We start from the raw sequence: 23,134 nt of genomic DNA on the forward strand, positions 1-23,134 counted from the left end.
AAGAGCAGAGACATAGGAGGGAAGATGAGAATAGTGCCATAGGAAATGAGACTGGCCTGCAGCATCAAAAGCCAAGCAATCAGATGAATCAGGTTATAAAGCTGAGAAAGAAGAGCTACAGCCATTTTAAGAAGCTTAACTATGAAGAGAAAGAAACAACACGGTGGTAACCAGAGGGAGTTTTGCGTTGGGGTGTTTCTCAGCCAAGGGAAGCAGACTAACCAAGGATGAATATGTGAAAGTATAAAAGTCAAGAAAGTGGCTGAAGGAGCCCAATCTGAGATGGTGTGAATTGGGATCCTAAGCAGAGGTGGGACTGAACTGGAAAAAGGACCTCTCAGTTCTTCTGGGATGGGAGTGACAGCATGAGGCAATAGGATAGATATGTACAGATTCCTTTGGGGGTTCACAGTAGGAAGGGGAAGAAGTTATTTTGTGAACTGCACTCCCCCGATGAATTGGGTGAGGTTATCTACTGGAATTATGGGTAGGTAAGTAGTTGACATCAGCTGGTGAAGGTCTAAAGAAATCTGAGAATGACAGAGGGTGCTGATCAGATAAGAAGTGCTCAATGGTACTGAGGTCAAACTGCAGCTGAATTCACTAGATTTTTTCTAACAGATCCCCCCTCCATTGTGCAACCCCTGGCTCCAACTCCATATCTTTCCAGCATATTTTACATTATGTTCTGCATGCCAATCAAACATAGGTGGTGGTGGTGTGCGGAATCATTGTGTAATTGATTCAGGACTGGGAGTTAACTGTCTAAAGAGCTGAAGGTTATGAATGAGAAGAGTTTTAGTTGACAACAGGGAATGCACTGGTCAAGAAGAGAATGGGAAGTTTCCCTGGTGGTTCAGTGGTTAAGAATCTGCCTTGCAATGCAAGGGACAGATTCGATCTCTGGTCCAGGAAAATTCCACATGCCGTGGCTCAACTAAGCCTGTGCAACACAGCTACTGAGCCGGCACTTCTAGTGTCTGTGCTCCACAACAAGAGAAGCCACCACAATAAATCCAGGGACCACAACTAGAGTAGCCTCGCTTACCTCAACTAGAGAAAGCATATGCACAGCAACAAAGACTTACCACAGCCAAAAAATAAATAAATCTTTTGGGAAAAAAAAAAAAGAGAGAATGGGGTTAAAAGGGGGGAAAAAGTCAAGTGGAAATATCAAGATTGACAGCCTGAAGAAGTAAAAGAATAGCTTTAATTCCAGGGTAAGAAAACCAGGTAAGAAGGAAATGGCAACCCACTCCAGTACTCTTGCCTGGAAAACTCCATGGACGGAGGAGCCTGGTGGGCTACAGTCCATGGGGTCACAGAGTTGGACACGACTGAGTGACTTCACTTTCACACTTAAGAAAACCAGAAAAGTAGGCAGTCACAATAAAACAGGAAGTTGTATAATAGTGTCTGGGTGTGGTCCGGAGAGAGGAATGGGTGGCTGAAGTGCAGGTGTACGTGGTTAGATTGTTAGAAACCAAGGCATTGCAAGGCTGTGCTTGAAAATACTCAGGGTGGCAGAGTCTGAAATGAAAACTGGAAAGTTGGAGGCCTCTATGACTCTTGCCTAGACTGTGAGGTCAACGGAGAGCACAAAATAGGGACATACCAGATAGCACCAGCCTTTCCACTCCTTCCCAGGTCTCTGGGAAGGCAGCAGAAAACTGTTGGCAGCAGGACCTCTGAAACACATGGGGGTTCAAATCCTGACTAGGTATGTGGCCAAGTCAATTGACTTCTCTGTGCCTCACTGGTCTTAGGAGTAAAATGGAGATATAATAGCACTGACAAGTAAAGTGCTTATCACAAGGCCTGCCACATGTACCAGAGCACTACTTGAATGTCAACATCATCACCATTTCCTATCATATCCTTGAACAACGAAGGGGTTGTAACAGTCTCTAAGGCACAGGCTCTCAAATTTTTGGTCTCAGAATCCCTTTATGCTCTTAAAAATTATTGAAGACTCCAAATAACTTTAAAAAAACCCAAACATGTATTATATCTACTGCATTTTAATGAAAATTAAAACTGAGTAAAAATCTGATCATAACCCATTTCCTAGTATTTTTAAGAAAAAATAATTTTTCTAAGTAAAAAGTATTTTACATCTTTGCAAGCAATTTCTTTAATGGCTGGCTTAATTGAAGACAACTGGATTCTCTTAGCTGCTTCTGCCTTCTATTGAGCTGTGCTGTCTCAAGTATTTTATGAGAAAACCCAAGCAACTCACGGACCCTTTGAACGGGTCTTGAAGACCCCAGACCATACTTTGAGAACGGTTGCTTTAAGCTTTTATCCAACTTCATTTTTTAAATTTTGGCTGGGCTGGGTCTTTGCTGCAGCTAGTGGGCTTAGCTGCCTCAGGGCTTGGTGATCTTTGGGGTTCTTAACCACTGGACAACCAGGTAAGTTCCTTTCTTCCTGCTTTACACCATTCATTCATTCACCCATTCAACACTACTGGATCCCAGCGACAGAAAGAAATCGTGTGACTTGGCTGTCTTGGAGGAGATTAGATAAGAAACAGATGAAAACTAAAAATTATGCACAGCATAAGTGAGCATAGGGGAAGAACTTACTGGTGGGTCTGAGAGGCAAAGGAAGGCTTAAGAGAATACAAGCAATTTGAATTTAGGCTTGAATTTCTTGTGCTCATTTAAGCAGAGGGAACAGCACATCCATAGGATGAGAGGCAGGAATCAAAACAGTACAACAAAGCACAGGTTTAGTTAGGTACAATTTACACAGAAGTAGAATGCAATAATCTTTTATGTTTATAGACCTGTAAGTTGTGACAAAGATATACAGAAAACATTAATAAAACCAAGACAATATGCCCATCACCTCAGTAAGTTCTCTGTAGCCAATGCCCAACCCTCACCTTCTCAGCTGCAGGTAACTAGTAATCTGATTTCTGTTTTTAGTTTGTTTTTTGGCCGTTTCACACAGCTTGCAGGATCTCAGTTCTCTGACCAGGGACTGGACCTGGGCCATGGCAGTGAAAGCTTGGAATCCTAACCACTAGGCCACCAGGATATTCCCTAAGTTTTTACTTTATAAAATTAATTATACTTTCACAAGAAGTTGCAGAGAGCCCATATACCCTTACCCCAGCTCCATCCAATGGTAACATCTTACAAAACTACAGAACATATCAAACCAGGAAACTGACATTAGTGCAATTAACTACAGACCTTATTCTGGTTTCACCAAAGTTTACGTGCATTAGCTTGCTTTAAGGAACATAACTGGGCTTCCCTGGTGGCTCAGACAGCTAAGAATCTACCTGCAACGCAGAAGATTGAGGTTCAATCCCTGGGTCAGGAAGATCCCCTGGAGAAGGGAATAGCTACTCACTCCAGTATTCTTCCCCGGGAAATCCCATGGAGAAATGAACCTGGAGGGCTTCAGCCCATAGGGTCGCAGAGTCAGACATGACTGAGCGACTAAACACCAGGAGGTAATACAGGTGTGCTTATCTGGCACAGTACCTGTAACTTAAATTCAAGAAATAATTTCACCATTTTTCTTCTTATTATAAAGGGAAATTTGCCTGACCACCCCAACTTGTAAGGTTACTATAATTTTTGAACATGACTGTCATGAATGTTTTGATGTATGCACATTGCTTCCCTGGTGGCTCAGATGGTAAAGAATCCACCTGCAATGCAACAGACCCAGGTTTGATTGCTGGATCAGGAAGATCCCCTTGAGAAGTGAATGGTTACTCACTCCAGTATTCTTGTCTGGAGAATTCTATCGACAGAGGAGCCTGATGGACTAGTCCATGGGGTCGCAAAGAGTCAGACACAACTGAGTGAGTAACACTTTCAAGGAACATGTGAGGATGTGCTAAGTCACTTCAGTCTTGTCTGACTCTCTGCGAGAGGTAAGAGGTGGGTTCTTTACCACTAGTGCCTCCTGGGAAGCCCCTAATATGGATTTAGACATGGAAGAACTCAAGGAAGTGCAGGGAAAGGACTGGAGGAGACATTTCTGAAGAACAAACATCATTTGATGAACAACTTGGTAAGAACGTTAACATTAATCCTTTGGCAAATGGAGTCTCCTATATGGTAGGAGAGCAAGCAGGTTGTTTTAATTGAAGGGCTGACTCTAGTTGAACTGAGGAAGTATTTCGTCCAGTTATGAAAACCCTGAATAATCATAATATTCCTGCTTACTCTTAACAAAGAGAAAAAAATATTATTTTAATCAGATTCTTCATTTTCTTACTCTTGCCTGATTGAAAACAATAACTGTCAAACATCTGATATCCCTTTCAGGTTTAGACAGTCATCTGTATGCACTCCTTAATAGGATTAGCTAACAATTTCCCAAGCCGAAACAAACTCTTACTCCTTGCTGGAGTTCAGTTATATTTCTGTCAGCTCCCCTAACTGCTCCAGCATTTTGTCTGACTATATTATTGATAATGCCTTAATCTCTATCACTTACTATATTTACAGACATCATTTACTTATCACAGGATTATGGGGTGTTGCTGTTTTTTCTTTTATAGGCCAAGGGTATTAAGAGTTTGGTATCTTGGATCACACACACAATACCCAAAATGCATAGAAAGTCACTGGCAGGAGACAATCATCAGTTAATCTTAGTTATTCTTGATGGAAGCCCAATTTTTTTTTTCCCATGCCACAGGGCATGTGGGAAATTAGTTCCCCAACCAGGGATCAAACCATAGCTCCCTGGCTTGGAAGCACGGAGTCTTAACCACTGGACCACCAGGGAAGTCCCTGGAAGCCCTATTCTTTCTATCCCACCAAACCCCGTTATGGCCTTGATGAACCTCTTCAAGCTGTGCGGGACTTGACTTAGGCAAAAGCTCCATACGTGCATTGGAAATATTTCTGGTGACGAAGTCCTCATTTAAAGCCCTGTTTGTTTAAACCACCTTAGTTTGGCTGATCATTAATTACCACCAAACACACACAAGCCTTTGGGTAGAGCTGAGTGACCTAATATTTATTTCCTTGACTTTAAGATGAGCTTTTTATATCTTTGAAATCAGGACGCCTCTTAAATCAGATTTAAGAAATACTGTAACAAACTGCTTTTACTGTGTCCCCTGCTGGTTTATATACACTTTAGCTCTTAATTCACCAAATACTTGCTGTTATTATTATCATCTGTAATCACGCCCATTTTTTTTTTAAGCCCATTTTAAAGATGGGAAAAGCACAAGAAGGCTCTCATTTTCTGCAGGTAACACAGCTACTAATGGTGGAAAGGAATAAGAATAATCCCAAAGCAAGGAGTACTTTAGAATCCAATTTAGGTAGACTTAGCTAAAGGACACAGTTCTAGTTTTTGCACACGCTCGCGCGCGCATACACACACACACACAAAGGAATTTCAAATATAAAAGGGTAAATTAAAATAACAGTCAAAAATCAAACAAAAGACAAAGAAACGGGGACTCAGCAAGATCAATGAACTTGTCCAAGGTTATACACAGGATATCAGATCCAGAATCCATGGCAGATCTGTCTTGATTCCAAAGTGCGGCTTCTTTCTACCAAACCACGCTGCCAACAGACACGTGGTAAGGGGATGCATAAATATTTGATGAATAATGCCTGAAAACAAGGTTGACAAGGGCGGTGGTAAAAATATAATAGATTAAAAACGGAAAAGTAGTTCAGGACCTGGAAAAGAAAAAAAAAAAAAGAATCACACACACCCCAATAGTTTTCAGAGCAGAGCACTCAGGCTGAGCCAAGATGCTGGAACAAACTTTGCGCGGGGGCTGCCGGACACCCGGGAGCGGAGTCTTCCACCGGGATGGTTCCCAAGGAGTCAGCCGGCCATGGGGCACAGCAGCCAAGCCCAGCAGCCTCCCGCGCCCACGCCCTCCCGACCGCGAGTCACCCGGCCGGGCAACGCGGGATAACGCCCGGAGGTTAGCCGCCTTTCCTGCCGGGCCGCTGGCTTAAAAAGAAACACAAACACGTGTCCCCGGCCGGTGCGCAGCCTCCCGTCGGGGTCGAGGGCACCAGGGCGCTTCCCGCGGTCTGCCCGGCGGCCAAGCGCCCGAAGGCGGGAACCTCCCGCGGTCCCAGCTCGCAGCCGGGAAGCACCTGCCGCCGCGGTCGGCCCGGCCCAACGGCGGAGCGCCTAGGGCCCGGTTCCGGGTAGGCCCCAGGCCGAGCTGGAAGACACGCGGGCCGGCGCCCGGGCGTTTCCTCTTCCTCCCTACGCGAGGCGCGGCGGCGCGGCGGCGGCCAGGCCGAGGCCGGGCTCGGGCGCCCGACCGCGGCCTCCCGGCGAGTGCGACCAAACGCCGCGCCCCAAGTCGCCGCCGCCGCCGCGGCGCCCCCGCCTCGCCCTCCGGCCGCGGGGCTCCGGGCAGCTGGGCCCGGCGCGGGCAGCGAGAGGCGGGGCCGGCGTGCGGGCGGCGGAAGGAGGCGGAGGAGGAGGAAGAGGAGGAGGAGGAGGCGGCGGCCGGGAGCCGGGGAAGAGGGGCGGGGGGTGGGCCGGGGGAGGGGAGGAGCGGGGTTTGCGGAGCGCGGCGCCGCAGCCGGGAGCCGGCGGGCCCGAGAGTGACCGAGTCACGGCGGGCGCCGGCGGAGCCGCGGCGTCGGACCCGCCTCCTGGAGGAGCTCAGCCCCGGCCAGGCCCGGCCCCATTCCCGCCCCGCGCCGCCTCCCCGCCGCCGCCGCCGCCGCCGCCGCGGGAGCGCTCCCCTGCCCACCCCGCCCCCGCGGCCGAGCCCGGGAGTCGAGTGGGAGTCGGCCGGCCGGCGCGGGCAGCGCCGGGACCCCACAGGGGACACTGCAGCCGGAGCCCGGGAGGGGCCGCGCCGCCACCGTCTGAACTAGGATGTCCCGACATGAAGGTGAGAAGAGCCCCCGCCCCCACCCCCACCGCCCGGGCCTCGGCCTACCCCGCCCGGGCCGGGCGCCGCGGAGGGCGGCCGGGAAGCGGCGGAGACTTCGGCCGGGCCCGAGTCGGGCCCGAGGCGCCGGACCCGAGAGCGAGCGAGCGAGGGCGGAGATCCGCGGCGCCACCGCCGCCGCCGCCACGGCCGCGGCCCTGAGCTGGGCCTGGTGCCGGAGGCGGGGCGGCCGGGCCGGCCGGAGGGTTTGCACTGTCATGGGGCGGGGGAGGGGGAGGGGAGGCGGCCGGGCCCGTTACCGGCGGGAGCCCGGTCCTCGGGACTGATACCGGACGCCGCGGCCCGGCCAGCCGGCCCCGGAGCCGCGGGGCCCCGGCGCGGCCTAGAGCTCCCGCCGTCCCGGAAGGGCCCGGCGCGGCCGCCGAGCGGGGCCGCGGACGGCGGCAGGAGACCGAGGAGCCGACCCGGGACTCGGCGGGTGAGTCCGGTCACCGGGAGACGAAGGGGAGTGCCCCTGCCTGCGGGCGACCGCGGGGCGGGCGGGAAGGCTCTGCGGCCGGGGAAAGGGAAGCCCCCGTCGCCTGGAGCCCGCCCCGGCCTCGCGGCTAGGCCTCGGCGCGTCCCTGGGCTCTGGTAACCCAAGTTCCCGGGGCGGATCCGGCCCGGCCGGGCGAGCAAACTCACTGCTCGGTCACTGGGTCGGAAGGGGACTCACTCCCGGCGGGTGGCGGGCCCCTTGCCCGGCATGCACGGTCTTCTGAAACCAGGTTTTAGTAAATGACCGTGGTGAGGTTTGGTAGTGGTTAGGGGGCGTTTGGGACTTTGTTTTGTGATTTTAAAACATGGGGGTACAGTTGCAAATCAGCAGACTGCTCTAGTCCGATCCCAGGGCACAAAGAGAAAAATGTTTAGGGCCGAGGTCGAGGTGTTGAGCTGATGGAAAAATAAGTTAACTTTAATTTGCTGCCATATGGTTTAGAAAAGGGGGAGGGGGTTGTGTTTTCTTTGTTTCACTACCATAGGTCTTTAAATAAAAAGTCTTACGAGACTTGGCGGAAAAGTTTATCCTGGTAAGGTTAATGCACGATTGTAGAAGTGGCTTGAAGACATTTTGTACTCTTGATGTTAAAATCCTATATAGGTGATGTAAGAGTGGAGAAAGTTTAGTGAGTCAGATTCGTGTGTGTGCACCACAACGTTCCAAAGGTATTCTTAGGGAAATATAGACCTTAGAATTTCAAGATTGAAAAACTCAGATTGATCAAAATTATATTTAGAGCAAGTTTCAGGATTTGCATTACTAATTATAATGTAATTTGAGATTAAATCCAAGAATATACTGTGTCCAAGGCTTCTGTATTCTAAAATCACAAAACCAATAGGAAATAGACTGTATTTTCTTCACTTACTGTGTACTAGTATTGGACAGTTTGAAATAATAAGGTATATAGGCTCACAGAAATATTTAGAAGCTATGCCTATGCCCCCTCCACCCCCCCCCTTTTTTTTTACTTAATGGAAACATTCCTGTCTTGTAATTTAAAATAAGTTTAATTAGGGTGATAATCAAATTTTAATTTGGGATGTAAAGTTTATCTTAGAGTGAAGTTGTGTGTACAGTGACCACCTTCAGGACAAAATGAAAGTGACCAATGGCTGTAGGCTCTCTTAGGCAGAAGAACTGGGAGAGTTAAAGTTACAGATTTCATAGCAATGGAAGAAGGCTGTTTGAGACCCATTCTCTGCTTCAAGAAAATATCTGGATAGTTGCAGACTGAGTTTTGTAATTGAATGGTGTCCTGGGAAAATTCCTTTACCCTCAGTAATCCTTTAGAGAAATTAAAACCCCACAGTGTGAACTTTCTTGGATGTAGCACAAATTCTGTACTTTAAGCCTGTTTTCCCCTGTTTGGTCCTGTGGTAAGACATGTGGTCATGAAACTTACATTTACCTTTTAGTTACTTGAATATTACGGAACCCCTCAGCACAGGAATAGCACACCTTTTCTGTAACTTAGAGCATGCCAGATGTTTCTGAAAAAGGAACATTCCTACCATACATCAGTTGAAGATTTATAGTACAGTATTTGTCAAACGATTACTTTTTAAGGGTCTAGCTAATAGCCTAAGGCAGGATTGACAATCTCCTAAAGAATCACATTTAATTCTTTAGGTATATGGTGTGTGGAATTTTAGTTGGGGCTGCCAGTTATTTTCACTGGTTAGAATTTAACCTATCAACAAATGTAGAGGTTGACACTCAGTAGTGTCATTCTTTTCTCATCCTTTCGTCTTTGGGCCAACTAATCCCATTTCTTTAGTGGTGGGATTTTTGAGCTCTTTTAATCATCTGTCCACCTCCAAATTCTCTGGAGTTCCCCCTTTCCTTTCAGTAGTATAACCTAGAACTGGCTGTAGTAGTCTGGGAAGAAATCTGAACTGTGCTGCCCGCCTCTAACCTGCTTGCACTGTGCCTCCGCTTCAGTGCCTTCTCCATGCCAGTGCTTTGTTACTTTGTCTTTGGGCCCACCCTAATGAGTTGCACTATATTGTGTGTAACGATGTAACTTTGGACAACAGGACCCCAAGGTGGACCTCTGTCAAGCTTTAGTCTATACCTTTCTAAGCAGTGGGCTACCTCAGAGAAACAAGGTGCAACTGGAAGCACAGAAAAATGTTCTAGGCATGTTCTAGGGGTCAGCATGCTTTTTTTCTGTGAAGGGCTGGGGAGTAAATATCATAGACTTGGCAAACCTATGCCCCCTCTGCCATTGTAGTGTAAAAGCAGACAACATGTAATGAATGAGCATAGCCGTGTTCCAATGAAAACTTTATGGGACTGGCATTGAATTTCATATAATTTTTACGATTCTTTGTTTTTACCATTTAAAAATGTAAAAACCATTCTTAGCTTGAGGGCTGCACAAACACTGGAGGTGGCCACATTTGGCCCATTTTGGCCTACAGGCTATCATTTGCCTACTTTAGCTCTAGACTTTAGTTTTAGAGTTGATTGAACTGGAATTGTCGAGAGTCCAGAAAGGGCCCACTCTGTTTGGTATTCCATCATTTCCTTTGGGGTATGGGGAGTGAGTCCATGGTCTGAGCTGGTTCTGTACCTGTTTCCAGCAGCACTATATAGACTGTGATCAAAGTTATTGTTCCTGTGGCAGGAGAAACAGACTCCCCACCCACCTTTCCAGACACTGTCGGATGGAGTTGGTGGTACTCTACATTGTCTCCTGCTTGCCAATCTTGACTTTCACAACCAGAATTCCGGGGTCTTTTAAAATTCACTTTGTAATGCTCTTGTCACATCAACATTTTACAATGTCAGTTCCTAGTCACTTTATGTTCAACCTACCAGCACCATCTAGTTCCATGTTATACACAGTGAAACCCATCATTTTCTATTTCATTGGTAGAAGTTTGTTTTTTTTTTAATGTGTCACTACATGCTTTCTTCTTAAATACATTTAGAATATAAATGTTATTCAGAGCTTAAAATCCATTTAATAGTTTTGCAAATGTTTTTAAGAACATATCAAATTACTCTGCTTATTAGCTAAAATGAAATTATAAATGTTCTTGCATGAGTTGGAGCCTAATTGATTACCTAGTTAGGAATATGTTTTATTACCTTAAATCATTCACTCTTTTTTCATTTGCTACTATGTATAAGGCCCTGGGCTAGGTACCAAGGATGAATGAAGCAGAGACAGCTCCTCACCTAAGTCTGGTGGGGAAGACGGAAGATGCATGTGTGCCCAGCTTCTCAGCACAGTGAGACATGCCATAAGGAAGGGATAAACAAATTGATGACAATATAATTACCAACTTTTTTCTTACTATTTTTGCCCAGTTTCAGAGAGGGAATCTGTTGTGATTTCTAACTCCTTTTCTAGAGTGCCTCCTAGCTTCATTTTGGATAAAATCGTTTGAGCTTTCAAATAGAGTTCCTATTTGAACTAATCTCTACTTGATTTATATTTCCCCTAAGTTTTTGAAGATTTCCATATGTAAGCAATGACAGTAAATAAATGGACCAGTGATCCTAACATGTTATTCTCAAAAGCATCTGAGACTATTTTCAAAATGTTAAGTACAATAGTACTTTGTCATTACTATAGTTCTTGAAAGGTGTACCATTTTTTGAAGTTGTATCACTTTTTTGTTAGATTTCTATTCTCTCTGAGTGCTATCTAATGCTATAAATGAACATGCAGACAGTCCCAGCGGGAATTGCAGTAATTTTGTTTTCAGAATTTGGGGACTGGAAAGCCAGGATTGGCAATTAGCATGGGATTTTTAACGTGGTGACTTTTGCCTTCCTGTGGCAAAGTAAATTCACTCCCGCTGAAAAGTTCTTTGCTATCATGTCGGACTACTTACTTCACTAAGTAATCTGTTAAAAAGATTATGACATTCTTACTTGACTTTAAATTTCAGTGAATCATTTATTACATTTACTTTGACTTTCAATAAAGGATAGAACATAAATATTTTAATTTCTGGAGTCTTTGATTCCATGATTTTGTATAAAGTTGATTTTGAAGTCCATTCTCCTCATATGTTGACATCTATGTGTAAGTTAAAATATAGCAAAATATAACTCCCTTGTTTTATATTAGAAATTCAATTTGAAAGGAATTTCTGTTAGTCTTAGAACTTTAAGTGTTTATTAACAGCAGTCTTGTTTAAAGATTGAGAACTTTTTCACTGTGAAAATTAGGAAGCTCCTGATGTGAAGTGACCTTCGCATTAGGTTTGCAACATTTCAAAAAAGAAATCCATGTCCTTGTAAGTCATAACTTAATTTTCAAAACATCAGCTTTATAACATCTAACATATATATCTGCTGAGGTTTGGATTTTTTAGAGCAGAGTTTCCAAAAATTGTTTTACTTTTTTATTTTTTGATATTTTATTTATTTATTTATTTATTTTTCAGTGGGTTTTGTCATACATTGATATGAATCAGCCATAGAGTTACACGTATTCCCCATCCCAATCCCCCCTCCCACCTCCCTCTCCACCCGATTCCTCTGGGCCTTCCCAGTGCACCAGGCCCGAGCACTTGACTCATGCATCCCACCTGGACTGGTGATCTGTTTCACCATAGATAATATACATGCTGTTCTTTCGAAACATCCCACCCTCACCTTCTCCCACAGAGTTCAAAAGTCTGTTCTGCACTTCTGTGTCTCTTTTTCTGTTTTGCATATAGGGTTATCGTTACCATCTTTCTAAATTCCATATATATGTGTTAGTATACTGTAATGTTCTTTATCTTTCTGGCTTACTTCACTCTGTATGATGGGCTCCAGTTTCATCCATCTCATTAGAACTGATTCAAATGAATTCTTTTTAATGGCTGAGTAATATTCCATGGTGTATATGTACCACAGCTTCCTTATCCATTCATCTGCTGATGGGCATCTAGGTTGCTTCCATGTCCTGGCTATTATAAACAGTGCTGCGATGAACACTGGGGTGCACGTGTCTCTTTCAGATCTGGATTCCTCAGTGTGTATGCCCAGAGGTGGTATTGCTGGGTCATATGGCAGTTCTATTTCCAGTTTTTTAAGAAATCTCCACACTCTTCTCCATAGTGGCTGTACTAGTTTGCATTCCCACCAACAGTGTCCAAAATTTGTTTTTAGTGAAGATTAAGGTATCATTTAGGATATATTATCCTAAAAATAGTATGTTTTTAATTTCATTATAAGTACTGCTGTGGGGCTTCTTTCATGAATACGAAAACATTTCCTACCTTTCATATTCATAAAATTTAAAAGTAGTGCCATTAGTAATTAAAATCTTTGTTGGTGAAAGTTTAATTTCACATTAATTTGAGTACTGTGCTAGGAGCCATGATGTTTTTCATTTCCTTAAAATAGTATGGTATACTTTTTAGCCACTGATAGACAGTCCGTGGTGTTGCAAAGAGTCGGACATGATTGAGCAACTAACACACACACACACATACTTTTTAGCCACTAAAGTTATTCATTACAATTGAGGAAAGAACCTGTAAGAGATATATAAATCAGAGCATTTTTTTAAATGTCGTAATTTTTATATATTATCTGTGTCCTGATTGATGATGGAGATGTTGGATAAGGCAGACGGTTTCCAGAGGAACACACCTCTTATGTTCCATGGGAAGGAAGTGAGAATTTTGTATGAAAAGAGAGTTTGGGCAAGGGTGAGGACAAGAGACGAGGAGAGTGATGGCAGAAGAAAATTAGGCAGGGTAGTCATGAAGCTTGGGAATGATCTGTAGCCACAGGAAGTCAGAAACTGAAAACTCTCATGCCTGATGAAATGTCTTAAGAACTGGGTACCAGGAGGTAAAAACAAGGTCCTGTGAAACTAGCAAGAGATAAATTGCTTGTTAGATACCTTCCCGGGTGCCATCCTTGCTGCTTTTCTAACTGCCCTCCCACATGTTCGTGAATCCATGTTTTTAACTGTCTCTCTGAATAGTACCAAAGCAGAGTGTGGGTCCATCCTGTTCACATACGTGGTCTGTTTGTTTCTTCAGGGCCATGGTACCAATTGCAGTCCAGCAGACTTGGCCAGTAGCCACAAGAGGTATCAGGGAGAAAGTATGGATGAATTCTTGCAAATCCATCACTACTGTGAGAAAAATCCAACTGAAGTCAATCACAGGAGTGGGTCAGTCAAGTCACCTTCAGCTTAGAGGGACAGACATTAAGTGGGTGAAGCCTCTTGACATCATGACTAATTAGGTTTGCACATTTTCTTCTGCTGGAATGTGTGTGTGTGTGTTTTCCTTCTCTTGCCAGTAGTCAGTGCCACTGTTATGAACTTCAGATTTTCTATAGTCAGAGAATCTTCATTCAGAAAGCCATTTTAGAGTGCTAACTTGATGAGTTGACCATTAGAACAGTTGCAGGTATATTAGACTGTAATTTTTGGTTTTGACTTCTTTTACCTTTGTTCCATAAGACTCTGTCACCCTCCCAGCCCACCCGGCAAAGTTAAGTCCTTCCAATAGCACTCGTGCATCATTCTCCAGGCATTTTTTTTATGCTGTAATTGCTCACTTGTCTGGCTGCTGCTCATAGGTATAGTGTTATACTTATATCTTTGTATGCTACCACCAAGCATAGGTTTGGCCTTTGGGGGGCCGAGTGAACATTTGTGAGTGACTGTTAGAGATGTTTAATACTTGTCTTAAAAAATGGTAAGACTCAAAAGTGCATCCCTGCTTTTATATGGGGGAATTGGTTAGGAGGAAAAGAAATTGTAGGAAAGAGAACTTGGAATTTTCATAAAAGTAAGAGGGGATGAGTAAACTATGTGTACATAGAATGAAAATAACTTACGGTAGCTGACTCCTTAGGGAGTGGCTTGGGACTGGACACCAAGGTGCTGTTTTGTTCTCCCTCTGGCTCTGGTTTCAGAGTAACCGGCTGTGAAGATCTGCATGCTAATTGCACTGTGAGTGAGTTTCCTGCTTCATTCAGTCTTTTATTCAGAGAGTCTTTATGGCTACCTACTCAAGTACCACTTGATGTCCTCTCCAGAGCTGGCCACAAGTTGTTGACCCTTGCTGCAGGATGATAATATTCAGTGGGTTAGAAACACATGTGGGGGAATTAAATTCTTTCCTGTTGCATAGGTTGTGGCTCTTTTCCAGTGTGCTCGAATTGGTCCTTGAAGTTTATATTTTATGACAGGGTAATTAAATCATGTAAGTGTTTTAATGTTTTGGCAATATTTGTGCCCCCCTCCTTTTTTTTAAAACATTATTTTCATTCAAGCTTCACAATCACTTCTAATTCTGCCCAACAGTACATTTCTTTCTCTAACAATATTATCCTTAAACTTAAGGTCTCAACACACATCTGCACATGTAAGTATCTTTTTGATACTTAGAAAAGAGAGCTCAAGGTATTAAACTTTTTATATTCCGTATAGTGGGTTTTTTTTTGTTGTTGTTGTTGTTCTTGTGGCATCCTTATGGTTATATAGCAACTGTTGGGGTGAGTAACTGGACCCTACTTCCTTCTGGTACTCTTCCTCAGCCAGCATTCTGCTTTGGTGTCCTCTGTGATTGTCGAATTTTGACAGTGAGTGCAAGGAAATGAGAAACTTTCTAAATCAGGAGTTAAAGACACTGAAGTGAAATGGGCAGGGATTATATAAAGGAGTTGTTAGAAATGTGTCCCTTCTCTGTTAGAATGAAATACATGTTGGGAGGTGGAGGGTGGCAGGAACCAGGTAGTTTTCATAGTCCGAGATCATGTTCGTTCTTATTAATACTGTTAGCGATTCTGATATAGTTAATTGCAATTTGAAATGAATTTCATGTGTTTGTATAGCTACAGATACGAATATTCATAGTAGTCACTGAGTGCTTCCCTGGTGGCCCAATGGTAAAGAATCCACCTGTCAGTGGAGGAGACACTGGTTCGATCCCTGGGTGGGGAAGAGCCCCCAGACAAGGAAATGGCAACCCCCTCCAGTATTCTTGCTGGGAAATCCCACAGACAGAGGAACCTGGTGGTCTACATTCCTTGTGGGGTCGCAAAAGAGTCAGACACAACTTAGCGACTAAACACACATGGACAGTAATCGCTGAGATGGAACTGGTCTTCCTTCCCCTGGGAAAAATGGTGATTAGAACCTCAGGTTACAGTGGATGAGCACCTGGCCTGAGGTGATCCTGTATTAGGCCAGGATCAAAGAGCTTCACTCCATGTCAGACATACTGCATATCTGCATGCTTATTCATGGCTCCCTATCATCTTCTGCAAGCTTTTTAGAAACTACCTAAAGGGAAAAAGAGATAGCAAATCTTCTTGCACAATTGGGCTGCATGATCACACTGTCTAATAGAAATCTAGTTTCAAGTCACATGTAATTTGAAATTCTCTGGGAGCTACAGTAACAAAACTGAGAAGGTGAAATTAATTTTAATAATTTAATGCTTTAACTCAATATATACAAAATAACAGTTCATCATGTAACCAATGTACAAATTGTGTATGAGTTATTTTTATGTTTTTTTTTTTCTTTACAACACTAAAAGTCTAGGTTATATTCTACACTGAAACTTTTTAATTCAGATGCTAGATTTTCATTAAAAAAATTACTTGATCTTAGCTGAGAAACACTTTAGACTTCCAGACACACTGGAAGTCTGCTAATTCATATTTTGATCATAATACTGTCTCTTTTTGTAAGTACATGTTTATGCAGTATTGCCATCTACTTAATTGTCCATTCATGAACATTCTTGATTTCTGTTTCTGAATTTCTCTCCTAAGAAGTTAGATTTTACCCTATTTTTTTAACCTTAAAATTATTCTTAGCCTATTCTTAACCTAAAACCTGACGGTTTTAACTATATAAAACCATCACAGTACAGACTTTTGGACTCTGTGGGAGAAGGCGAGGGTGGGATGTTTCGAGAGAACAGCATCGAAACATGTATATTATCAAGGATGAAACAGATCACCAGCCCAGGTTGGATGCATGAGACAAGTGCTCGTGGCTGGTGCACTGGAAAGACCCAGGGGGATCGGGTGGAGAGGGAGGTGGGAGGGGGGATCGGGATGGGGAATACGTGTAAATCCATGGCTGATTCATGTCAATGTATGGCAAAAACCACTACAATATTGTAAAGTAATTAACCTCCAACTAATAAAAATAAATGGAAAAAAAAAAAAAACCATCACAGTAGAAATCCATGTTATAAACAATTACAAATGTATATAAATTCTAATTCCTTTGAGGGCTGTTCAGATTGATGAGGTGTAAGTAATGGCTTTGGGGTGGTTTTAATGTGAGTTTGGGGGGTTATTTTGAAGTCCCTGGAGTTGACAAATGTAGAATTTGGAAAAATTGTTGCTAGTCCATTTCAAGTTTTATTATGGTGAATTCATCATTTGAAGAAAGTGACCCCTAGGCTTGGTCATTTATTGTTCATGTGTTTGTTGGGCTTCCTGGTGGTTTACTTGGTAAAGAATCCACCTGCAGTGCAGGAGACGCAGGTTCAATTCCTGGCTCAGGAAGGTCTCCTGGAGAAGGGAATGGCTACCCACTTCGGCATTCTTGCTTGGGAAATCCCATGGACAGAGAAGTCTAGTGGGCTATAGTCCATGGGATAGCAAAAGAGTCAAACACAACTGAGTCACTAACGCTTTCACTATATAGATTATATACCCAGTATCCATCTCTAAAAGGCTCCTGGCATCTAGCAGTAGAAAGACAGGTGGCTATGATTCTTCTTTAATTTTAAGGATATTGATTATGGAGCCAATGGAGAAGATAATCCTTAGCTCACTGTCAAGGTTAGCCACCCACTGGTGGTGTCTCTCTTTTAGCTATTTGGCTTATTGTTTTAGCCAGTTACAGCTAGATTTGCAAGTGAAAATAAGAGTGTTTGGAAGACAGTCTGTTAAAAACTAAAAGCCTAATGTTTTTCTGTCTTGATTTTACTGGAGCAGCAGTTCCACTGAGCTGTCAGTTCTATGTTTTTGTTTTTCCTTCAGTCCCCTTCTAGCCAGATCACTGGAACATCAGGAATCTGTGGCTCTTCCCTCCCCCTCCCCATAGTGTAAAAATGCTAGTACTATTGTTTTGGGGTCTTCCCTGATGGCTCAGCAGTAAAGAATCTGCCTACATTATGGGAGATGCAGGAGACACAAGTTCAGTTCCTGGGTCAGGAAGATCCCCTGGAGGAGGAAATGGCAACCCTCTCCAGTATTCTTGCCTGGAGAATTCTGTGAACAGGAGCCTGGCAGGCTGCAGTCCATGGGGTCGCACAGAGTCAGATGGAACTGAGCAGCTGAGCACTCACACACTGTTGTGTTGGGACACTGTCATCCAGTGTTTCTCAGCATGTGGTTCAGGACCAGCCTCTCAGCATCACCTGGGAACTTGCTCGAAATGCAGATTCTTAAACTCTATCCTAGACCTACTGATCACAACTTCTGGGGATGGGGCCCAGCGGCCTGTGTTTTAACAGACTCCTTCCTGGACCTGGTTATGTAATAAAAGGCATTGTTTGCATGAGGTGGTTATTGCTGGTGACAGGCACACTATGGTTGTGCGACCACTTTTCGTGGTGTGATACTAACCAAACGGAAATGGAGCTGATGACCTTGGCCTCATGCTCCTTGAATGTCATGCTGTTGTCACCTGAGAAGGTAGAAGAGGAACATAACTCCCCACTCCAGACTAATTCTTTTTACTCAACACATATTTATATATTGAATGTGTACTTGGGGCCAGGCATTATTCTGGCCACAAGGAAATCTTAGTGAACAAAATAGAGAAGCTTCCTGTTCCTCTGACACTCACACTCCATTAGAAGGAATATGCCAAGGGTGTATGGCCTGTGACTTGGCCCACTGCCTGTCTTGGTAAATAAAGTTTTATTGGAGCACAGCCACATTTCGTCATTTCCATATTCTCAAAGTTGCTTCGTGCTACAATGCACAGTTGAGGAGTTATGACAGAGAAAGTTGAACATGTTTACTTTCTGGCTCTTGACAGGAAAAGTTTGTAAATCCCTGAAAAAGACCATAAAAGAATAAGTAGGTAATAGAGTGTGAGAAGGTGACAGCTGTTACAGGAACCCGTACTGCAGACTGGGAACAGAGAATGGGATCTACTTTAGATAACGACGGTCAGGGAGGGCTTTTCTGAAGATGAAACTTTGAAAGAAAGAACTTGAATTAAGTGAAGGATGTGAAAAGGAGGATACAGCAAGTCCAGAGGCCCTGAGACTTGGAATGTTCTGGGAACAGCAGTGAACCCCCTGTGGATGGAGGACCGTGGTTGTTGGGGAAGAGGTAGGAAATGAAGTCTGCGTAACTAGTCCAGACACAGCATACTCTGTATTGTGGCCTGCGGTGAGGATGTTGATTGTGAGTGCTTGAAGAAATAGGCTTATAGAAGCCGTTCTTTAGAGGGATCTTTTTGGCTATATGTGGCAAAGACTGATGTAGCACATTCCAGCATCTCTAAGAACTTTATGCTTTATGAACTTTCCCCAACACTCTTCACTTCAGGGATGGCCACCAAGTAGGAGAATGGCAGGGGGTAGACTGCAGAGCTGAGAAAACAAGAGCATGTTAGAGAGAGGTCTATGGGACAGTGCTGAGATGACCAGCGTTTCTAGAACAGACGCCCATCTGTAAGTCCTGATTTCTGAGTCAGTGCGAGAAATCTGTTTTCTGTAAAAGAAGGATGCAACTGCTGCTTTGGTCTCTTTCCAAGGGTCGCTGTGGAGATGAAATACCAGGGCATGTAGGGATGTTTTCTAAGTTGGATGAAGCACTGCATAAATATAAGATGATGGTATTTTTTTTTTTTATTATGGGAGATAAGATTAGAAATGAAGACTGGAGCAAGGTAGATAGGAAAGGATTTGATTGCAACACTAAGGTCAGTCTTTTCCTTTTTCCATAGAGATTATGGGATAGAAAAGGGGTCAAAGTTTGAAGCAAAGAATTTTGCTTCAAAGAGTACATTTCAGGAAGATTAGCGTGGTAGCATATGTGGAGTAGATTGGTGCTTGTGGCAGGAACCATTCAGAGACTGTTTGGTGGCATGAGCTTGAAGTTAAAAGGACCTGAATTAGTCAATGATGGTAAGAACAAAAAGAAAAAAAAGCAACACTATTTGAGATAAAGTCTCATTGCAAGAGAATAAGGACTAAAGTATAATTTCAGTATGACCAGTCAACATGCTGGAAGAATAGCAGGCACTTAAGGGCATCAAGATTGCTGGGAGAAATATCAGTAACCTCAGATATGCAGATGACACCACCCTTATGGCAGAAAGTGAAGAGGAACTAAAAAGCCTCTTGATGAAGGTGAAAGAGGAGAGTGAAAAAGTTGGCTTAAAACTCAACATTCAGAAAACTAAGATCATGGCATCTGGTCCCATCACTTCATGGCAAATAGATGGGGAAACAGTGGAAACGGTGGTTGATTTTATTTTAGGGGGCTCTAAAATCACTGCAGATGGAGATTGCAGCCATGAAATTAAAAGACACTTACTCCTTGGAAGGAAAGTTATGACTAACCTAGATAACATATTAAAAAGCAGAGACATTACTCTGCCAACCAAGGTCCATTTGGTCAAGGCTATGGTTTTTCCAGTGGTCATGTATAGATGAGAGTTGGATTGTGAAGAAAGCTGAGTGCCGAAAAATTGATGCTTTTGAACTGTGGTGTTGGAGAAGACTCTTGAGAGTCCCTTGGACTGCAAGGAGATCCAACCTGTCCATCCTAGAGGAGATCAGTCCTGGGTGTTCATTGGAAGCATCAGTCCTTCACTGATGCTGAAGCTGAAACTTTGGCCACCTCATGCGAAGAGTTGACTCATTGGAAAAGACCCTGATGCTGGGAGGGATTGGGGGCAGGAGGAGAAGGGGGCGACAGAGCATGAGATGGCTGGATGGCATCACCGACTCAATGGACATGAGTTTGAGTAAATTCCGGGATTTGATGATGGACAGGGAGGCCTGGCGTGCTGTGAATTCATGGGGTCACAAAGAATTGGACACGACTGAGCGACTGAACTGAATATTAGGGAAGATAGGAAGGGAGAGGTGGGGAAAAAAGTAATTTTTAGCTTTTGACATTTTGGATTTAAGGTGATGGTAGGCCATTAGGTAAGCTTCCCTGGTGGCTCAGATGGTAAGGAATCTGCCTGCAGTGCAGGAGACCCCGGTTCAATCCCTGGGTCAGGAAGATGCCCTGAGAAGGTAAGGCCATTAGGGAGAAATCAGGAGTTGAGAAACACTACCCCCTACATTGAAGTCAGATAGGCTAGATTTCTGAGGAAGAAAGTATCTTGAGAAGAGAGGCTCAGAGAGTGAACACAAGGTTGTTATGACCCCCTCAACATCCCCTTAAGGTATAATTGCACTTGTCATGCAAGTATTGACTTACTCCTTTAGATCTAGGCTTTTTTGAATAGGGCTGAGAGGTGGAGTAGAAGAGGAGGTGGGAAGGGGAGAAACACTACAAAGCAAATATCTGCTATAGTAATAGTAATGTTTATGGAGTGCTTACCATCTGCAAGGCCCTGTTCTCAGCATTTCACAGGTACCAACTCATTTAATTCTCACAACAGTTCTGTAAGGTGTATATTATTAGTATTATCCCAGTGTAATGAATGAGGAAATTGAAGCACTGAGAAGTTCTTCATCACACAATCTGTAATGGAGCTGGAATTCAAATCCAGGCCTGGTTTCTCAACATTGTTGTTGTTGTCGCTAAGTCATGTCCGACTCTTTGCAACCCCATGGACTGCAGCATGCCAGGTTTCCCTGCCCTTCACCATCTCCCAGAGTTTACTCAGACTCATGTCCCTTGAGTCAGACATACCATCTAACCATCTCATCCTCTGTCATCACCTTCTCCTGCTCTCAATCTTTCCCAGCATCAAGGTCTTTTAAGCTGTACTCTGTACCAGGCATTTTATAGACTGGTTCCTATAGCAGGGATCTCAGCTATGAGGCTTAGTAAAATTTCAAAACAATTCAGCAAGATATGTTACCATATTCTACAGATTTGGAATTTGAGTCTAAGTAAGAGAGGTTGACACAACTGAAGCACCTTAGCATGCCCCCACATGCAAGAAAGGTTAGGTTGTTTGTCATAGGTCATGCAGGGTCAGTGGTAAAGAATCTGCCTGCCAGCACAGGAGATGCAGGTTCGAACCCTGAGTGAGGAAGTTCCACTGGCAGAGGAAATGGCAACTTACTCCAGTATTCTTGCCTGGGAAACCCCATGGACAGAGGAGCCTGGCAGGTTACAGTCTGTGGGGCTGCAAAGAGTCAGACACATCTGAACAACTGAGTGCACACACATGCCAGGCAGTAAGTGATAAAGCCAGGACTTGAACTGAATTCTGTCACATCCAAATGTCTGTGATCGTTTTATTTCATTCAAGTCAGTACACTTTCTATACAAGACTAGATAGCAAGTATGACTTTGCAGGCCACATGCTCTCAACTACTCTAGGCAACTACTCTACTCTGCTCTCCTGATTTGAAAGCAGCCTTAAGACTAAATGTAAACAGATAAGCTTGGCCATGATCCAATAAATCTTTATTTGTGGATACTGAGATTTGAATTTCATGTATTTTTCAGGCATCACTGAATATTCCTTTAAAATTTTTCTTCTCTAAACATTTTTAAATGCAAAAACCGTTCTTAACTCACAGATTGGACAAAAACAGGTGGTAAGCCAGGTTTAGCCCATGGGCCACGGTTTTCTGACTGCTACTTTCATCCATTCATTTAATAAATATGCACTGAATACCTTCTCTATGTGGAGACATTGTGTTGGGACTTGGGACAAAACACAAAGGGGATTCCAGTTTCAGCCTTCTAAGATAAGACATGTAATTTGATTATAAAGCGTGAACTATAATCGTATAGTTCATCATAGTATGAACTGTAGTAAATTTGTACTCACAGGTACAGTGAAGGAATTGATATGGGAGGCTGCTCAGTTTCATGGACGAATTCATGAACACATCCCAAAAGGAGTAATGTGTTTGTTTGAGTTGTCTCTGATGTTGGGGAGAGTATCCCATGGACAGAGAGATGAGCAGAAAGGATTTTCCTTTGAGGGGAAACCATAAGAAATTTAACACTGGAGCAAAAATGGAGGGGCTGATGCCAGGAAATGAACCTTGTCAATAGGGTAAATGGGAGTGAGTTTTTAAGAAATTTCAAACCAGTATGATTTTTGTGTTCTAGAAAGAGATGCTCTGAAGGATGGATTTGCAGAGGGCAGGGTGGGGAGATGAACAGGTAAGTTACCACTAGATAATTGCTGTAATGAGTGCAAATTGGGTCACAAAGAGTTAGACACGACTGAGCGACTGAGCACGCACGTACACACATGCAAGTAGGAGACCTATTTGGTGAACAGTGAGGCATGGGGATTTTGGAATAGTGAAATGTCTAGGAAAACTCAGGGTTTGGGCTTGATTAGTCGGGCAGTGCTGTTTATCAGAATGCATATCGAGGACAAAGAAGTGTGCTTTAAGGGTCAAGGTTGAAAGCAGGGAAAAGTGAAGTGACTTCCATTTTTAGCATGTTTTATTTGTGGTACCTGTGGGACATCCAGGTAGAGATATCCAAGGACAGTTGAGCATATGGATCTGGAATTCAGGTGGAATAAGTCTGGGCTAAGATAAATCCATAGTAGTAGAGTTGATTGCTCAGGGATGGTTAGAACCTATAGATTACAATGGGGA

At 43.8% G+C, this 23,134-nt stretch overlaps 1 protein-coding gene across 1 annotated transcript in view; it reads left to right on the forward strand.

The window, feature by feature from the left end:
- The first annotated feature begins 6,704 nt into the window (after positions 1-6,704).
- Positions 6,705-23,134, forward strand: part of KCMF1 (potassium channel modulatory factor 1) — an 82,437-nt gene continuing 66,007 nt past the window's right edge. Inside the window, exon 1 of the mRNA XM_065929092.1 lies at positions 6,705-6,868. Within this exon, the coding sequence (XP_065785164.1) occupies positions 6,853-6,868 (16 nt within the window). The 5' untranslated portion in view covers positions 6,705-6,852. The remainder of the gene's footprint in view (positions 6,869-23,134) is intronic.

This window comes from Muntiacus reevesi, chromosome 3, assembly GCF_963930625.1.
Source record: "Muntiacus reevesi chromosome 3, mMunRee1.1, whole genome shotgun sequence".
NCBI lineage: Eukaryota > Metazoa > Chordata > Mammalia > Artiodactyla > Cervidae > Muntiacus > Muntiacus reevesi.